Below are 18,496 nucleotides of genomic sequence, written 5' to 3'. Positions count from 1 at the left end.
GATTCCCCCACACCCTCCCCGTGAAATCGACTCCTCTGCAATCTCCCCATTTCCTTCGGCCATTAACCTTTTCCCAGCCTTCCCCTAGCTCGCAGCTCCCCGCAGCAGGCCTGCCCGTCATCAGCAAGCACCGACACAGCCCAGAGTGGAGTCCTCGTCTCTTCCCCCTCAGTCAGAGGTGGCCCGACCGGCTCGGCTGGCTCTCCTCCGCCTGGCTGCTCGGCTGGTTCCGGGCTGATCTTGTCTAACGGGATGTCCGTGCTTGGTGCCTATCAAGGCATCGGGTAAACTGTGGCCCTGGGAGGGTGAATGAGGGGCGGGCCCCTGACGGTTGGGGCCGGGCGGAGCCCCGGGGTGGGTCTGTAGGATGATGATGGGGATGATTGTCATGCAAAGGGGTTGCTGGCTGGGAGCGGATGATGACATCATCTTGGCATGTAGATTTGTAATGGGGCTAGGTCGTTAAGTGGGCACAGCCTTCTGGGGGAGTGTCTATCAGTGAGCTCATCTGGATCACCAATGGACGTAGCAACAACAGAGCCACTTGCTAATAGGACATGATAAACATGATATGATAATAAATAATCTTAGAAAATAGATTTTTCCGAAATAGTATTGGATGTTATGTTGTATACAACATAGCAGGATTGAATGAGTGCAGCTAAGCCCCATATGGATACTTAATGGATCCATTAAGCATGCAATAATTAACCACTAGCCCAGGGGGCTGGGGGCAGCTGTTCAGTTCAGTGTATAAATCACACATCGGTCATTTACAAGGGGCGGAGCCACGTCTAGAAGGTGTCTGCGTACCGGTGTCTGCGCGTCATATTTTATGACCCACCACCTCCTGTCCCACCCTCCTCATCGGTCCTCCCACTCCTCCCATTTTTCTACCGATTTTTTTCCCCGGTTCGGCGGCGCATGCTTCTGCTTATCATCCGCGTACAACCGCTCGGCAATGGTGGATGCAAGCGCGATGAAGAAGGCGTTCACCGTGTCGGATATCAAACCGCTGGACCAGTACGATTTCAACCGAGCCAAGATTTGCGCCAGTGTCCGGTGGCTGCTGTCAAAATCATACGGGTCCGCAGGTAGGCGTTACGGGGCTGTGGCAGGGGGATCGCCGTGTGATGCTGATGCGCTACATGGGTGGGGCGCGGGGATGAGAGGCTCCATTGGACTTGGGCGGCGTTGACAATTTCTGTAGCGAGGATGGAGCTCGCAGCATCCTCTCCTGCTCCATCCTCCCCGCAGCTCGGCCTGCTTGGCCTATAGCCAGAGATATCAGCCTTCTGGCCGCTGCTCTGGTTACGGAGCGACCGTAGTGGTATGATGAGGTTAGGGAAATCACAACCCTGACCAATGATTTAAAATGGAAATGTGTGGAACACGTCTAAACATCCGATAATTGAAGCGTGAAGGAAGTGGAAGATATAGGCTGCTGCATTGCAACAAAGCACTAGTAACTGGCTCCTTTAGGCCTTTTATTAATGTGCTTTTTTTTCAATCCAGTTTTGTGTATATCATTGCACTTAAACTTTATCTAAATAATATTTACTGGAGGCAAGGGATAAGTAATTACACGCTGTAGGTAGGCCTATAGCTATATAGGCTACTGCATAATAATTGTGTCAGTGTTACGCACGCGTCCACACTTGACGTACGTGTACGCACCTACAGCAGGCATGGGAAGGTAAAGAAAGTAGACAATAGGCATGTAGCCTACTCTGCTGACATGGCCCGATTCAAACTCCGTATTCAATCTGCTTGATGCAATAGTGGTTCACTATTTGGCCAAGCTTTATCAAACCCTTTATCGAACCCTTGTTTAAGAACAAATACGATGATGTTTTTTGATTATGATTTTTATCGATTACTATTAATTTCTAGGGATTTCTAGGGATTCAATCGTCTTTTATCATCATGACGGGATTTGGTTTTAAGATATAGTTCACTTAATCCACAGTGGGTTAGAGACATAATACATCTATGTTGCATGTTATAGGCCTAGCTTACATGTAGAGCGGTCAACTTGGCAGCGATAAACTCGAAAACGCCTCCTGGGTTTCTCCAACTGTCACATGGAAATCACCCCCTGGGTGCCTCATTCAAATGGGATGGCTGCTCAGGAAGAAGACTGGGATTATGTCCTCACGTGCTTTGTCCCTTTATCTCTTCTTAACAAAATTCACACTTTGTAGACAGCAGTGTCGAGTTATTATAAAGCCTATTATATAGCCTACCCTTAACCTACCTTCATGCAATCAAAGCACAGAATACCTTAGTTATCATAGCTAGGATAATACCTATTTGGTATTTCGTCGCAACTGCCATCCTCGTCATGAATTAGCCCCTGATCCAGTCGGCTCTAAGATGTGATAGAAAAAACATTTCTGTGTGAGGCTTTGGTAATTTCTATTTTCCATTAGCGACTGATTAGGATATTTAACCTCATCCTAATCCCGCCCAAGAGTCTTGTCTGTTGAACCACTGGTCCGGGCCTGCTTCCATCCTATTAGATTCACATTGGGCTAACTGGGTTAACTTGGTCTGTATAGAGACCATACTGGCCCGTCCCCAATGGAATGGCTGTGCTCTCCCCCTCCTGTTCCCATAGCGACCGACCACGGTTCTGTGGCTCCAGCAGTACTGTGGTGTGAGTGGGTTTAACCCCCCGGCTCTGTGTCACTTTATGTAACAGTGACACCAATGGGTGTCAGTCTGCAGCACGTTACACCAGCACTCAGCCGAGAGGCCGTCCCAAGGCACCTGGTAAATCATCTGTGGAGTCAACCACTATCGATTGTGCTCGTCAGTTTGTTGCTATGACAGTAGTTTGAGATTCCCTTGCTCCTCGGTCCTCTAATTTGTCTCTTTTCCTCTCTTATTCCTCTTCCAATTCCTCCTTCTGATCCCTATTCTGCCACTTCCTCTTCCTTTTCCTTCCCCCTCTTCAGTCTCATCCAGTGATTAAATATATTGATTCTTATATTTTATATGGATGCATTAAATATATTTAGTTCAGCGACAGCATTTTCATATTTCTTCCAAACAGCCCATCAATTAAATCGCAGACAAAAGTGACTTCAATTGATGTTTGAATTTTATTCAAATGTGTGCAGAAGCAAATGTGTATGGGTTTATAGTAATCCATCTTAGATTCTGGAATTAAGTTAATGGTTTTAAACCGAATCTGGTCAAAGTTGCTGATGTTATCAAAATATCTCAACCGTTTGTGGAATCGGGTGTTGTGATGGCCTGATATGTTGCTTTGCGACCCCCTTTACACCCATGGTGACGGACAGAGAGCCTTTCAGTTGTGTGTCTGGCGAGGGGACATTGTACTGCCTCCAGTCCGAAAAAATATAGGAAGAGTAGAGTCTCCAACCTAATGATGATATCTGGAGCAGCCATCCACACGCTGACATGTTCAAATTTGGGTCATCCTGGGGGCGTGTGTGCATGTGTGTGTGTGTGTGTGTGTGTGTGTGTGTGTGTGTATCTGTGTGTGTGTATGTGTGTGTGTGTGTGTGTGTGTGTGTGTGTGTGTGTGTGTGTGTGTGTGTGTGTGCGTGTGCGTGTGCATCCATAGAGTGTTATTGTTAGTTTTGTAACTTGTCTGTATCGCTCTGTGGAATAGTTCTTGAGCAACACACACACGCACACACACACACACACACACACACACACACACACACCTCTTATTCAACGTTACAGCCTCTTATTCAACGTTTAATCGGTTGAGTTTCTTGAACGTCGTCAAACTCAGTCAGACCTATTGTAGTTTGTCCGTGTTCGTTCACACAACACCCACGGTGTTATCTGGTGTCTGTGTGTGCGTGTGTGGTTTTGAGTATTCTGCATGAAACGTCTGACCACACACACTCTTTTTTGAGTGGGCACGTTTCCCCTATAGATATTCCACCGGGGGTGTTGAGTCACCTTCTACACAAGGGGGTTCACACACCAATAATGTCCTTGCAGGCCCACCTTGTGTACGCCGCATGGGCATGACGTGTGCCTCGCAAAAAATTGTAACCTCGTTGCCGAGGCGACGCAGCAGCAAGGGCTGTGATTGGTCCGCTCGCTAAAACCCGAGGCAGAACCAGAACAGGTTGACGACTGCGTCGAAGGGTATGTGCGGCCATTGCGTTGCATCGACGGGGAGTCATGACGAAGCCTTACGTCCTTCCATCCGGAGAGCCTTACCTCCCCCTGTCTCAGAGAACACCGTTTTAACAACGTTTTCACCTACACACACACACACACACACACACACACACACACACACACACACACACACACACACACACACACACACACACACACACACACACACACACACACACACACACACACGACAAACGATCACATGGCGCCCCCACCCTCTGATCCCCGTCTCTCCGTCCAGAGAACGTTCCGGTGGAGCTGCGGGAGCCCTTCTACAAGGACCAGTATGAGCAGGAGCACCTGAAGCCCGGGGTGTCGGCGCTGCTCCTCTCCCCGGAGCTGTACTGCCGGGCCCAGGCCCTGCTGGCCCAGGCCCACGGGGTCTCCCTGGGAGCTTCGCAGGGGCCCCCCGGCGACAACTCGGCCCTGCTGCAGCTCCTGACCAAGAAGGGCTTCGCTCCCCGGGACCGGGACATCGACGTCACAGAGGAGGACCTCTGTCACACGCCCATCAAGACGGTGCGTGCGGTTCTGTGTGCGGTCGATCCGCTTCACGCACGAGTTTCAAAATGAGTCGGTCAAGCCGGGAATTTTGTAAAGTGATGGCTGTTGTCCTGCCTTGTGATTGGTGCAGAAGGCGCACCTGGCCCTGATGGATGCGCTGATGTCATTGGCTGCCAAGGAGACGGTGGGGCGGGTGAAGATGGCCGAGGAGGCCGGGCAGATGGGGGCAGGAGAGCCCTGGGAGAACGCTCTGCTCTTCTGGGTCAACAGGGTGAGAGCACAGCCACCCCAGTAGCTCTGTGTAAATGCAAACCTGGACACTCGAGAGTTAAAGGTGACATAGTATACCACCAGTGAGTGTGATGTAACCGAAAGGGTTGCTAGTTCGATGCCCAGCTTCTCCTAGCTGAGTGTTGACGTGTCCCTGAGCAAGACACTTAACCCTCACTGCTCCTGATGAGCTGGCGGTCGCCTTGCAGGGTTGACTCCGCCGTCGGTGTGTCGATGTGTGTATTAACCGATGTAAGTCGCTTTGGATAAAAGCGTCTGCTTAATTGTAATTGATTAGCCATTACAAGGCGTTTTGAAAATCAGCCACTTCTGACATCACAAGTGGGCGTGTCCACCTAGATGTGTGACGGATAGATGAGCAACGTGTGCTACCGTCCACTGGGTAGGCTGGTAGACGGATCTATCCAGCACACATCTAGGTGGACACGCCCACTTGTGATGTCAGAAGAGCTACATTTTTAAAACGACTTGTAACAGCTAATCAAACTCACACCTGGTGGTATAATATATCAACTTTAACTTCCAGACACAAAGGTTCTCGGTTTGATCCCCAATTAATACTGCAAGATGCTTTGGATGCTAAGATGCTAGCATCTGCTCAATTCCATAGTGAATATTGAAAAACTGGGTTTGCCGAAGATGGCGGGTTTCAGCATGTGTAACATGGAGGGACAGACGAGTTAGTATCTAGTGTAATTTGATAATTCCGTTGATGCTCTGTCCGCCAGTTGAACCAGACGTTGCGAGAGAGCACAGAGGAAGAACCGCCCAAACCTCAAACGTGCACAGATCTCCAGCCTGCTGAGGAAACTGTAAGGAACACCGTCATGCACACCCAATAGAGAAGGGCGAAAAACGCAAAACCATGTACACGTGCAATAACATGCATACACATTCACACACAAACACAGAACCACACACACACCAACAGAAATGCATGCACATGAGGTTCATTTCCCCAGGAGTGAACCTCACTTCCATTCGTTTTATGCTGATGTCATCACCTTGTCACAGACTGCATGCCTGCAACTTTTGTGTCTTCTCTTTTGCTTCTGCCTGCCAGTGTCCTTCCAACCGATGGTACTGGAAACTAGTCCCAGTAAGTGTCCTTGTTTCTTTCTCTCCTCGGCCCTTCGTCCCTTTTTATTTCTGTCTTTGCCGCGGCCGGAATTGTGAGGCCGGCTCCAGTAAGCTCATAGGTGGAAGGTGAATCGTAGTGTGGGTTTAGTAAGGTCATAGGTGTAAGGTGGATCGTAGTGTGGGCTTTAGAAAGCTCATAAGTGGAAGGTGGATCGGAGTTTGTGCTTCAGAAAGCTCATAGGTGGAAGGTGGATCGTAGCTTGGGCTTGAATAATCTCCTAGCTGGTAGGTGCCAGTTTGGAAGTGCCTTTATGGTTGATGGTAAAGTTGGGACCTTTTGAAGACAGACGGCTGGGTTTCTGCCTACGGCTAAGGTGTCATGTTGGATGGAGACGCCCTGGTCTTAGTGTCCGTCATAGTCAGGGTCTTGATTTCATAACTGGACAGGGTAGGAGAGGACCAAGTATGAAAGGCAGGGGGGGCATCTCTTTAATTTTCCCCTTCCCTTCCCCCTTTCCCTGTTCCTCCCACCTCTCTTCCCCCCTGAACGAATCATGTGACTTAATGGAAGTCATGTGACCGACCAATTATGGACATTTCGTTTTTCCCTTGATGAACGGGCACCCTGAAGCATTCACGCTTGTCTCCCTCTCTGTCTCTCCCTCTCTGTCTCTCCCTCTCCCTCTGTCTCTCCCTCTGCCTCTCTCTCTCTCCCTCTCCCTCTCCATCTCTCTGTCTCTGTCTCTCTCTCCCAATCTCTCTCTCTCTCTCTCTTTCTCTGTCTCTATGTGTCTCTGTCTCTGTCTCTCTCTCCCCCTGTCTGTCTGTCTGTCTGTCTGTCTGTCTGTCTGTCTGTCTGTCTGTCTGTCTGTCTGTCTGTCTGTCTGTCTGTCTGTCTGTCTGTCTGTCTCTCTCTCTCGCTCTCTCTCTCTCTCTCTCTCTCTCTCTCTATTTCTCTCTCTCTCTCTCTCTCTCTCTCTCTCTCTCTCTCTCTCTCTCTCTCTCTCTCTCTCTCTCTCTCTCTCTCTCTCTCTCTCTCTCTCTCTCTCTCTCTCTCTCTCTCTCTCTCTCTTTCTCTCTCTCTCTCTCTTCCTCTCCCCCTCGCTGTTTGTCTCTCTCGCTCTCTTTCTCTCTCTCTCTCTCTTTACCATATCCCGTCCAGCATTCTATCGCTTTCTGTTTGAAGGAGTCGGGGAATAAGCCGCCAGTGGTAATGTATAACACGCCCCCTATTACCTCACCCTCTGCCACCGCTCCCCCCAACCCACCCACCGTGTGTCTCCCCCCCCCCCCCCCCCCCCCTCAAACCTCCCCCCCAGTAAGTGACACGGAGATGATACTAAAAGTAATTACCGATTGCCCCGCCAGATAGCGGCAAGGTCACATGACATCACAGAACTGGTGACACACCTCTTGATGACGCCATGTTGTGGGAGGAGCCAACACAGAGGGGACATGACATCATGGTTATTGATCAAAACACTGTATATATCACCGTACCCACACCTCCTGCAACACGGCCTGATCACATGATGCAACACGAGTTGCATTTAATGCATGAACAATGTCATGTCCGGGATAAAGCAGGTGTATCTTGTCATTTCTTTAACGTGCTTTAGCCGTTGTCTTGCCAAATTGTGGTCATTTTTCTCTTCTTTTGTCTTTCTTCTTCTGTCCGGGACCGGGTTCACCTTCCCAATGTCACAGCGACTTCGGTCCACTTTAACACCCACTGTTCAGCTGCATGTACACAAGATGGCCGCCTTCATTTCCTCATTACGTTAACGTTCTTCTCACCATAGTGCTGCTTGGCGTATTTTTCACTGCAATGTCTTGTTTTGTTCAGCTGAGCAATGTGTGTCTGTGTGTGTGTGTGTTAGGTTTTCACAGTTGTGAAAGTATATTTTGTCTAAATGTTTGCTGGTTTCACCACTTTATTCCACTTTTTGGGGTAGCATTGTCTGAAGAAGAGACAATCCTGGCTTTTGACTTTTAGATGCATAACCTCCGCGTCCTCTCACATGTTATTTCCCTACTATAACTGCCTATAGTTGACTGTTGTTTATTCCTCCCTTTCCTTCTTCTCATTCCATCTCTTGTGTCTGCTGTACAGATCCGCTATAAGAAAGATAAGGTGCTGTCTAAGATGACCCCCACCTTCCCTCTGGTGTCTGGAGTCAAAGATCTCTCTAATGGATGTGCAGTGGCGGCCGCGTTACACTACTACTGCCCTAGCAAGCTGCCTTTAGAGGGTACAGACACACACACACACACGCACACGCGCACGCACGCACGCACGCACGCACGCACGCACGCACGCACGCACGCACGCACGCACACACACACACACACACACACACACACACACACACACACACACACACACACACACACACACACACACACACACACACACACACACACACACACACACACACACACACTGCAATGCAAAGGACTTTTAGCTATTTCAAATATTGATGGTGTCCTGAAAGCACTTACGGGTGCTTATGGCATCCTGTCAGCCATCATCCATAATGAGAATACAAGATAAATAGAGAACATTGTGCAACCGGAGATAAGACGCGTCCTCCCGCTGATTGGCTGGCCCTAATGGACCAAAGTATGCAGGAACAGGCACTGTTTATCCAGCATTCTTATGGTCTAACCATTGACGTAGATACGTCATACTCAAATACAAATGAAACGGCCAAAAATAAATAATTACATGGTGGAGGTTGGGGGGGGGGGGGGGGGTGCATTTCAAAAAATGTGTGGAATGGCCATTAGCAATAAACCTTGCCTCCTCTTTATTACTATCAACCGTCCGACCTCCTATTTCTTCTTCTCCCCCTGATGTTATGACTAACATCAACATTCCTCCTCACTGTTTCCCGCCCCAATGTTTGTTTGCCTCCTGACCCGCGCACATCCCCTCCTCCTCCGCGGCCCAGATGTGTGTCTGAAGGATACCATGTCAGTGGCTGACAGCCTGTACAACCTGCAGCTGATCAAGGACTTCTGCGCCAGCCACCTGCAGAGCTGCTGCCCCCTAGCTGTGGAGGACCTGCTCTACGCCCCGCCGGCACTGCACGTAGGTGGCCCGTTGTGCCCTGCTTCCTCCATCTGTGTGTGCGTGTGTGTTGGGGGGGGGTGTATGGGGGTGGGGTTGTGTGTGTTTGTGGCCTTCCTCTTGCAAAAGGTTCCGTCTTAATGCACGTGACTGCGGTCGGTGGTGCTGCTGCATCTAGTAAAGTTTCTGCTGCACCGCTGCGTGGGGTTTTTTGTGTGTGTGTGTGTGTGTGTCTGTGTATGTGTGTGTGTGTGTGTGTGTGTGTGTGTGTGTGTGTGTGTGTGTGTGTGTGTGTGTGTGTGTGTGTGTGTGTGTGTGTGTGTGTGTGTGTGTGTGTGTGTGTGTGTGTGTGTGTGTGTGTGTGTCTGTGTGATGGAAGATGAGAGGGAGGAATTTGATCGTCGTTGAGTCATCAAGGACTTGGATGGATGAAATGGATGCCAGATGATGGTAAGAAATTCCACATGTGATAAAGGTACACTTGCTGACAAAGTGTCATTTACAAACACTTTGACTCATCTGTGAGGGAATAAAGTGCCATTATTACATGAATACGCTTCTGAGGTGGTGCTATTCTGGGCATTAACTTGCATATATTGAGAGAGCAAAGCCCAAGCAAGATTTGGAGTGTTAAGAATTAATACGATTATCCCAACCCTAAATACATTTGAAAAAATGGATGCAATTTTTATAATTAAAACTGAATTCAGTTTTCTCTCTTTTTTGTAAAAAGATGATAATAAAAAAAGCTATGACCTAAAATATTTCTTCTCACCTGTGTGTTTCTGCGAGAACCTGCAGACAACAGGATGTGACTGCAGACTTCATTGATTTTGATTGAAATCTCATCTTACCACATAGGCCACACATCTTCACATCTCAAGAACGCGGTCTGTGGCATCCCTTGATGCTTTGCACCGTCACAGCAGTTGCGTGACAACATCTTTGCTGTTTCAAAAACAACACTTAAACCTGGTATTAGCAGAAACAATCATGTCCCTTTTATAGGTGTTTTTCCGACATTCTGAGCATGCATCTGTCCGGGACCCAAACAATTTTGTGTGGGCGAACAACAGCAAACATTGCTCACAGCTGTTGAAGTACTTTCATGATGGAGTGCTGTTGCGATCATGGTTGTCAAAACACGTTTGGGGGGCGATACCGTTTAATTAGATCAGCGTGTGAGTGGGAATTCGGGGAACAGGACCCATAGGACCCGTACTTAAAAATCACTAACTAGTATTTGTTGTGCAAGTGATACCCGTGTGGTTTGTCAACAGATCCGGGAAGTTGGTCAGAGAAAGAGTTCAGAATACTGCATGTGGTTTCATTAATCTCTTCACGTATTTCCATCTGTGGTAGATTGGTGGGTCCAACCTCCGGGTGAGGGGCCGTGTGGTTACCACTAGGGCCCCTCATGGTGCCACAGTGTGGGCACTGACACCGAGCCCTTTCCGTGCAAAGACACGTGGGTCTGAAAAGGTGTTTTCTCCCCTGGTTTCAGGTGAACATGGTGAGTTTCGTGGCAGAGCTCCTGGATTGGTTCGAGATCCAGAAGCCTGAGTTTGTCCAGCCAAGCCAGCCCCTGGACCTCTCAGGTCTGCGGCTGCTTCCTCTCACCCCACCTGACACTCTTATAACGTCTCGTCATCACTTAAAGACGCTTACTGACGTTGGTCTCTCTGTGTTACAGATGTATCGGCGCTGTTGGATTGCACCAGTCCTGTCAGCGGCATCGGAAGCAGGTACAAACAGGATACACACACACACATACAACAACGCGTATACACATATATACACACACATACACGCATACACGCACACACATGCACACACGTGCATACACACACACACACACACACAAACACACATATACACACACATATACATGCACATGCACACAAACAGACACACACACACACACGCATACACAAACACACACGCATACACACAGACATCTATACATATGCACACACTGACGTGCAAGTAAACACGTACACACACGCACGCACACATGCACACACACACAGAGATACAAACACCCCCACACACACACACACACACACACACACACCAGGGTTTATGCGGTGAATAGGTCGGAGTTGTGTGGTGAAGCTGTGCTTTGTCTCCTAGCGGTTCCCCGTCTTTTCTCTTCAAGCAGCCCTACCTGCCCATCTCGTCGCCGATGTCCCCAGGTAAGACCCGGCCACGGCCCCCCGTCCCCCCAGTGTACAGCTGCTCTTAGACAACATGCTCATTGACTGTCGCTTCTCTCCTGTCCCTCGCTGCCAACCCAGAGGGTAAAACATGGGGCAAAAAACAGATCAGGTAGATCCTCGTCCCTCTTCTCACGGAATAGCTGTGATCCTAGTTCTAGTGTTTCGTGTTTGGGTTCGGTTTTCTCAAACCGTGTCTCTGTTCTGTGCACGATCACCCCCCCTGTTGTATTATTAATGCTCTTTGTGTCCATCCATTCATTCATCCATTCTCCAATTGATTCATCTATTGATCCATCCATCCATCCATCCATCCATCCATCCATCCATCCATCCATCCATCCATCCATCCATCCATCCATCCATCCATCCATCCATCCATCCATCTATCCATCCACCTATCCCTCCACCGTTCCATTCATCCATTAACCGTCAACTCATCCACCCTCCCTCCCCTCCCCCCCTCCCTCCCCAGCCGCCCCCTGTCGGCCGTGACCTTCAGCATCCCGTTCGGCCTGGACAGCGACGTGGACGTCGTCATGGGCAACCCCGTCGAGTCCTTCCTGCGCTCCTCCCCCGGCGGCACGGACAGCCTGAGCCGCACGGCGGGGGTCCCGGCCCTGACCCGGGTCCCCTACAGCCCCCCCGAGGACCTCAGCCACCTGGTCAGCGCCTCCCTCCCCTCCCAGCGGGGGCCCTCCTCCCGGGGGCCCCCCGCCTACCCCCACGCGGGCCCCCCGGCCAGAGACCTGTCCACCATTGAGGAGGCGCTGGCGGCGACGCTCCACGCCGCCCCGGGGAGCGGGGGGGCGAGGAAGGAGAAGGAGAAGACGGGGGCGGACCCCGCGGTAGTGGGGGGAGGAGGAGGAGGAGGAGGGCGGAAGGAGCCCCGCTTGCGTCCAGAGGGGGCGCCGGCGGGCTTCTTCCTCCACTCCCCCGAGGTGGGGGAGGTCTCAAAGCTCAGCAGCTCCGCCCCCGGACGCTCCGGGATGTTCCACCGGCCCGTCGGCGGGGAGCCGGCCCCCGGGGGCGAGAGGCGCGGGCGGGGGGACACGCGGGACAGGCCGAGCCGGGCCCCCGACACGTCCCGGGACGACGACTCGGTCCTGCGCGACGGCAGCGTGGACTCCTCCGAGGCCTCCGAGGACCTCCCGAGGAACGCGCCGGGGAACCTCCGCCCCCGCGGCGGCGGCGGCGGCGGCGGCGGCGGCGGCGGTGGCGGCGGCGGCGGCGGTGGCGGCGGCGGCGGCGGTGGCGGCGGTGGTAACCCCGGCAACAGCGGCGGCGACAGCCCCCGCATGACGAATTTCGCCGAGCGGCGGGACAACCGACGGAGACAGCCCGCCTCCGAGGAGCCGAGCCAGTCGACCCCGACCACGCCGGGGACCCCGCACGCGCCCTCCACACCGGCGGCGGCGGCGGGGGCCGGGGCCCGCGGCCACCAGGACAGCCCGGACTCCAGGGGCCCCGAGCCGGGCTCCGAGGCCCGGGAGCTGGGGGCCAAGCTGGAGGAGAAGCGCAAAAGCATCGAGGCCCAGAAGAGACGCATCGAGGCCATCTTCGCCAAGCACCGCCTGCGTCTGGGGAAGACGGCCTTCCTGAAGCTGAAGAGGGAGCAGGGGGAGGGGGGAGGGGGCGCGGAGGGCGCCCAGGACGACCAGCTCACCCTGGAGGAACGCCTCACCCGCATGGAGGAGGAGCTGAAGCAGGAGGAGCTGAAGGAGAAGGAGGAGAAGGACGGAGGGGAGGGAGCAGGGCAGGCGGAGGGGAACGCTGTGACTCCTCCGGCGCCGCGGCTGGAGAAGCAGGTCACGTTCGCTGTGGAGAGCCGCAAGGCGCCGCCGACCGACGGAGAGAAGGGGGAGGAGAAGGAGGAGGAGAAGGAGGAGGAGAAGGAGGAGGAGGAGGAGAAGGTGGAGGAGAAGGAGAAGGTGGAGGAGAAGGAGAAGGTGGCAGGGAGAGCAGGCGGCGCTGTCCTGGACGACTACAACGGCGTGGTGCAGAAGCTGAGCGAGGCGCTGCTGTCGCTGCAGAAGGACATGCAGAAGCTGACCGACCAGCAGCAGCAGCTCATGGGCAAGCCGAGGACCGCGCCCGCGACCCCTCCCGCGACGCCGCCCCGCACCCCGACCAAGGCCCCCGTCCGGACCACCACCGCCGGCAAGGCCTGGGTCACCCAGCCCTGTCCGGTCCCGGCCTCCCCCGGCTCGCCCTCCCGGCGGGCCCACGGCCCGAACAGCGCCGCCGCCGCCGCCCTCAAGACGCCCCTGTCCTCCTCCTGCCCCGCCCCGAAGACCAAGCTCCCCCCCTCCTCCACCGCCCCCCGCAGCCCCAAGCACCACGCGCGGCCGGCCCACCCGCCCCAGCCCCGGCCCTCTGAGCTCAAGTTCCCCCCGCTGGCGCGCGTCCTGACCACGGCCAACCACGTGGACAGGCTGCCCCACCTGCGGCGGGCGTCGCCCAGCAAGTGCCAGGTGCAGACCTCCTCCTCCTTCCGCATCGGGGGGCCCCGGACCCCCGTGGAGCCGCCCCCGCCGCCGCCGCCGCCGCCCCAGCACGAGGAGACGGCCTCGGAGACGGGCTCCAGCGGCACGCCCACCCAGTTCAGCCTGGAGCTGGAGAACGAGGACGGGGGCGTGCTGGGCGACCTGGTGTGCCTGGCGGGGGTCCTGCGACGGGACCGCTCCGGGACCACGCTGGGCAGCAGCTCGGGGGCGCCCTCGGAGTGCTCCTTCGAGAGCGAGACCCTGTCGCTGTCGGCCGCGTTCGGCGGCGCGGGGGCCGCCGGCGTGGAGGCCGCCCTCGCGGGGAGGAGCAAGGCGTCGCTGTCGTCCCCGGCGGGGCCGGAGGGGGGCAGCGACGAGCCCACGGACGGGGACCACGAGTTCTCCTCGGACTCCATGAGCGACCACACGGAGCCCGCCCTGGAGCCCGCGGGGCGCTCGGAGACCCCGTTGGTACCCGGAGGACCCGCGGAGCTCCCGGTGGGTGTGGTCCTCACGGAGTGCCCAGCGGCCGCAGAACCCAGGGAGGAGGTCTTCACTCAGGCAGAGGCTCAGCGGCCGGCGGCCGGGCTGACCGCACCCAGAAGTGGAATAGGATTCGTCTTTGAGGTAAATGTGAAGAACATTTAAATGAAGGGAAGGAGAAGAAATCGCCCTGGAAGACTAATGAAATCTGATGATTGATGATGATGAACCGTATGATGCTGATGGTGTGTGTGTGTGTGTGTGTGTGTGTGTGTGTGTGTGTGTGTGTGTGTGTGTGTGTGTGTGTGTGTGTGTGTGTGTGTGTGTGTGTGTGTGTGTGTGTGTGTGTGTGTGTGTGTGTGTGTGCAGGAGGAGATGCACAGTGAGGGTGAGATGGCCCACCGGAGGGCTCTCCTGCTGGAGCGACAGCAGCGACGGGTGGAGGAGGTGAAGGAGAAGAAGAAGCGGAGGCAATGGCACGAGAAAGAAAGTGAAGAGAATGAAAGCAGGTATTGCACGTCACGCCCCCACAAACACAAACGCACACGCGAGCCCCCTGTCGCGAACTCCATCAGTGGTTATTTCTGTCTCTTTGTTTACATCGATGTGTTTCGGTATTGTCGAATTTTAATCTTGATCTCCTTTTAGTTATTTCTTACGGTCTCGTACTTCTGTGTAACACACAAACTCCCCACCAGGGGTCACTAAAGAACTAAATGTTATCTGATAAAAAAAATGGCGATTCGTTTTTTTTTCATACAATACAAACCTGACCTACCTCGCCTCTTCTCCTCAGACCCGGTTCATCGGAGGAGCGGCACAGGTCCCCCTGCCCAACCCCTCCCCCGGCCACCACCTCCCCCTTCCCCACCCCCCCTGGCACCCCCGTCCGCTGGGGGGACTTCACGCGGGGGGAGCACAACCTCAGGCACCAGCTCAAGATCATGGCTGACCTGGGCAAGGTGCTCCAGCAGAAACCAGCCAATCAGGGACGAGCTAGCAGCAAGAAGACCCGCCCCCGAGCCCGGCCGCGCAGCGCATCCCGGGTGCAACCGCCACTGTCTCAGAGCCTGGACAACGGCATTCTGGGTAACGGAGAGATGGAATTGAATGTGTGATTAGGCTTGCACCTCTGTGTTTCTTTAAGTAGAGTGTCAGTGGATGACGGTCCACATTTTACTTTTTTATTTTATACTTTATTTATATAGCACTTTATATAGCACTATGACTATTTCTTATGTTTTTCTCTGTCTCTCTCTGTCTCTGTCTCTCTCTGTCTCTGTCTCTCTCTCTCTCTCTCTCTCTCTCTCTCTCTCTCTCTCTCTCTCTCTCTCTCTCTCTCTCTCTCTCTCTCTCTCTCTCTCTCTCTCTCTCTCTCTCTCTCGTGTTCTCTGCGGTTGTCTCTCTACCACTGGTGGCTTCTATCCAAGGCTCCAAGTTAACCAAGGAGTACTCGCACTCCACCCTCAACCTGGCTGCTGGTGACCCGGGCACCAGTGACAGTGAGCCTGCCAAGAAACCGCCAAGGTACTTTTTAATTATTCTACAACTAGTAACCTGTATGTGATCCCAGAACTGGGATGCCACCGAACATGCTATAGAAATACACATCAGTAGACGTACTCTCCCTCCTCTGCATCTTTTTACCTTAGCCTATCCAAAGGAAAGAGGCTATCCAAATACGTTTTCAGAGTTCTCCCTCAGTCGTCAGACATAAAAACATATTAAGAACCAAAGATTTTTAAAAGATTACAATTTTCAAAAATGAAGCCAAGTTATTTTAGTTTTGTCATATTGACACTTGTGTTTATTCACAGTGCTCCGAATTCGCCTTTGAGGTGTTTGTCGTCAAGCAGACCGATCAATACATCAGTTAATCCAAAGTCACAAACAGACGGCGATGTTTGTCCCAATGGCACACCCCCTGCCACGGATTACACAGGTACTCTAACATATGTTACATTTTCTTCAGTAATTCAATAGAAAGAATTAAGTAATACAGACCAATGAGTGTGTGTGTTGCTTTGTATTTGCAGGTCCAAAACTCTTCAAAGAGCCCAGCTTCAAGTCCAACAAGTTTATCATCCACAACGCTCTCTCTCGTTGCTGCCTGGCCGGCAAGGTTAATGAGACCCAGAAGAACAAGATTGTTGAGGTAAGAAGTGGTCAGGGTCATTTTAGTACATGTAATTGCTCACTTACCCACAATGCAACATGCACTGTATTGACTGTATTGACCATGCGGCGGGGTGATAAATCAAGAGATAGGATGGAGAGAAAAAAGAGAGATAAAAAGATGGAGAGAACAAGAATATAAATTGAGAAGGAGAAAATCTAGAAAAATAAATAAAATGTAGAAGACGAGCAAATTCAAAGAATATGGAAAAAAGTAGGGACAGAAAAAAAATATAGAGGGAACAAGAAAGTATAAGGTTTGGTTTGGGATTAGGTTTTAGGGCTGGGGTTTAGGTTCAGAGTTAGGGTTTGAATTTAGGATTAAGGTTTTGCAACAAGGTTACGTTTTAGGTTCTGGTTTTGGTTTCAGGGTAAGTGTGTCCTTTTAGGGTTTAGTGTTAGGTTTAGCGTCTTAGGCTTAGGGTTCGACATGCAGGCATTGTTGAGCAGTAGCAGTCATGCTCTAAATAAACCAATCCAGCTAAATCCCCATACTTTTCTCAGCACACAAATGCAAATCAAATCCACAGAATGTGCGACAATAGCCTTAACATGTACCCCTCGTCATCACCTCAGCGACTCAATCCTGCCGTCATTCTCCCCCTGCCTCAGGAAATGGAGAAGAGTCCGGCCAACCACTTCCTCATCCTCTTCCGTGACGCCAGCTGCCAGTTCCGGGGCGTGTACACCATGACCCCCGACACCCAGGAGCTGGTCCGGCTGACCGGAGTGGGTCCCAGGACCATCGGCTCCTCCCAGGTGGAGTCCATCTATAAGTACAGCTCAGACAGGAAGCAGTTCAGCGCGATCCCATCCAAGACCATGGGCATGAGTGTGGACGCCTTCACCATCCCGGGCCCTCTCTGGCATGGGGGGGCGGCAGGGGGGGCTGCTGGGGGGAGCAGGAGGGCCAGCATTACTAAGAAAGTGGCTGTGTCTAAGTGATTAATGATGTTTGATTATTGCTTCACTTTAACACAGGCCAGAGTGCAGTTCACTTGAATTCTTCCAGGAGTCATAAGACGCTTGCTGAATCTCTTTGGCCAAAACTTGAAGATACATTTCTTACCTGTTTAGGATTCAGGGTGCACATTAGGATTCACATGCATTCAACCATTTTTGTTTAGAATTCAATAATATGTATGATTCCGGATAGTATGTCCTGTGTATAGCAGGCCATAGCAGGAATTCATTGGGTTTAAGCACGATTCATTTGAATAATTGGGCCCCACAATGTATGACCATTGGGTGGTCCAAGATTGCCCAATACTATCATTATTAGATTTACAGGCAGAAATGCTTGATCTCATGTCCTTTTGCTAAGGAAAGTTGCAGTCCTTTTTAAATGTAGGCCTATGGTACACAAACCACTTCCTTCAGAAGAATGAACAGACTTTTTTTCAAAACCCCAATATACCTGAGGAAAATACTAGACGTGAATACGTTCATTTATCATTTCATTGATTAAAATGAATATTTTAACAGGTTTGCTTTAATTTATTCATGTGGAAGAGAGCGTTCCACGTCATGAATAATCATGGGGAAAATGGACCTCTGCGAGTCTCAAAAATCTCTCTTCCAGAAGCTTCTAGTGGTAGGCTATCACGATAGTTGAATGGCGTCGGCTTTATACCTTACACCAAACACGGTAACCACACCTTTAAATGCCTTCAAAAGTCAGAATGAAAGACAGGACTTTTTTCTTTTTTACATTCTTTTTTCTTTTTAAGATTCCCAGTGAACGAAACACGTCCAGGCGATGTCAAGGACGTGTTTTTCTTGCTGTACCAAAGCCTTTCAGAGCGTCTTTTCAGAACGCTTTGTGGACATCTAATTCAAAGGCTGAATGGTTTGTAAACACCCACATTGGTAGACAAATATCCAAGGTTGTATTTAAACATCTTGATGCTGGTACCAAGTTGTTTAAAAGCACATGGGGGGGGGGGGGGGGGGGGGCATAATCAGAGAATGAATGAAGACAGCAACATGGAAGCACATCTTTTTTTATTAGTTTT

The 18,496-nt window shown here is 51.9% G+C and overlaps 1 protein-coding gene across 1 annotated transcript; it reads left to right on the top strand.

Moving 5' to 3' along the window:
* Positions 1-961: 961 nt before the first annotated feature.
* LOC130379532 (calmodulin-regulated spectrin-associated protein 3) lies at positions 962-17,426 on the top strand. The gene is made up of 21 exons (XM_056586435.1): positions 962-1,094; positions 4,415-4,692; positions 4,808-4,948; positions 5,697-5,780; positions 6,032-6,067; positions 7,211-7,258; positions 8,162-8,300; positions 9,003-9,142; positions 10,626-10,719; positions 10,815-10,866; positions 11,255-11,316; positions 11,419-11,449; positions 11,813-12,517; positions 12,593-13,172; positions 13,269-14,450; positions 14,676-14,815; positions 15,103-15,395; positions 15,737-15,833; positions 16,124-16,248; positions 16,343-16,461; positions 17,094-17,426. The coding sequence occupies exons 1-21, from the start codon at positions 962-964 to the stop codon at positions 17,424-17,426; spliced, it is 4,812 nt and encodes a 1,603-aa protein (XP_056442410.1).
* The last annotated feature ends 1,070 nt before the right edge of the window (positions 17,427-18,496 follow it).

The sequence above is a fragment of the Gadus chalcogrammus genome, chromosome 3 (genome assembly GCF_026213295.1).
Source record: "Gadus chalcogrammus isolate NIFS_2021 chromosome 3, NIFS_Gcha_1.0, whole genome shotgun sequence".
NCBI classification, from domain to species: Eukaryota; Metazoa; Chordata; class Actinopteri; order Gadiformes; family Gadidae; genus Gadus; species Gadus chalcogrammus.
This window is presented reverse-complemented; position numbering and strand designations above follow the sequence as displayed.

Coding starts and splice junctions, on each gene's coding strand:
- LOC130379532 (XM_056586435.1), top strand. CDS start 962: ATGGTGGATGCAAGCGCGATGAAGAAGGCGTTCACCGTGTCGGATATC. Junction 14,816..15,102: donor AGTGAAGAGAATGAAAGCAG/GTATTGCACGTC, acceptor TCTTCTCCTCAG/ACCCGGTTCATCGGAGGAGC. Junction 15,834..16,123: donor CCTGCCAAGAAACCGCCAAG/GTACTTTTTAAT, acceptor GTTTATTCACAG/TGCTCCGAATTCGCCTTTGA.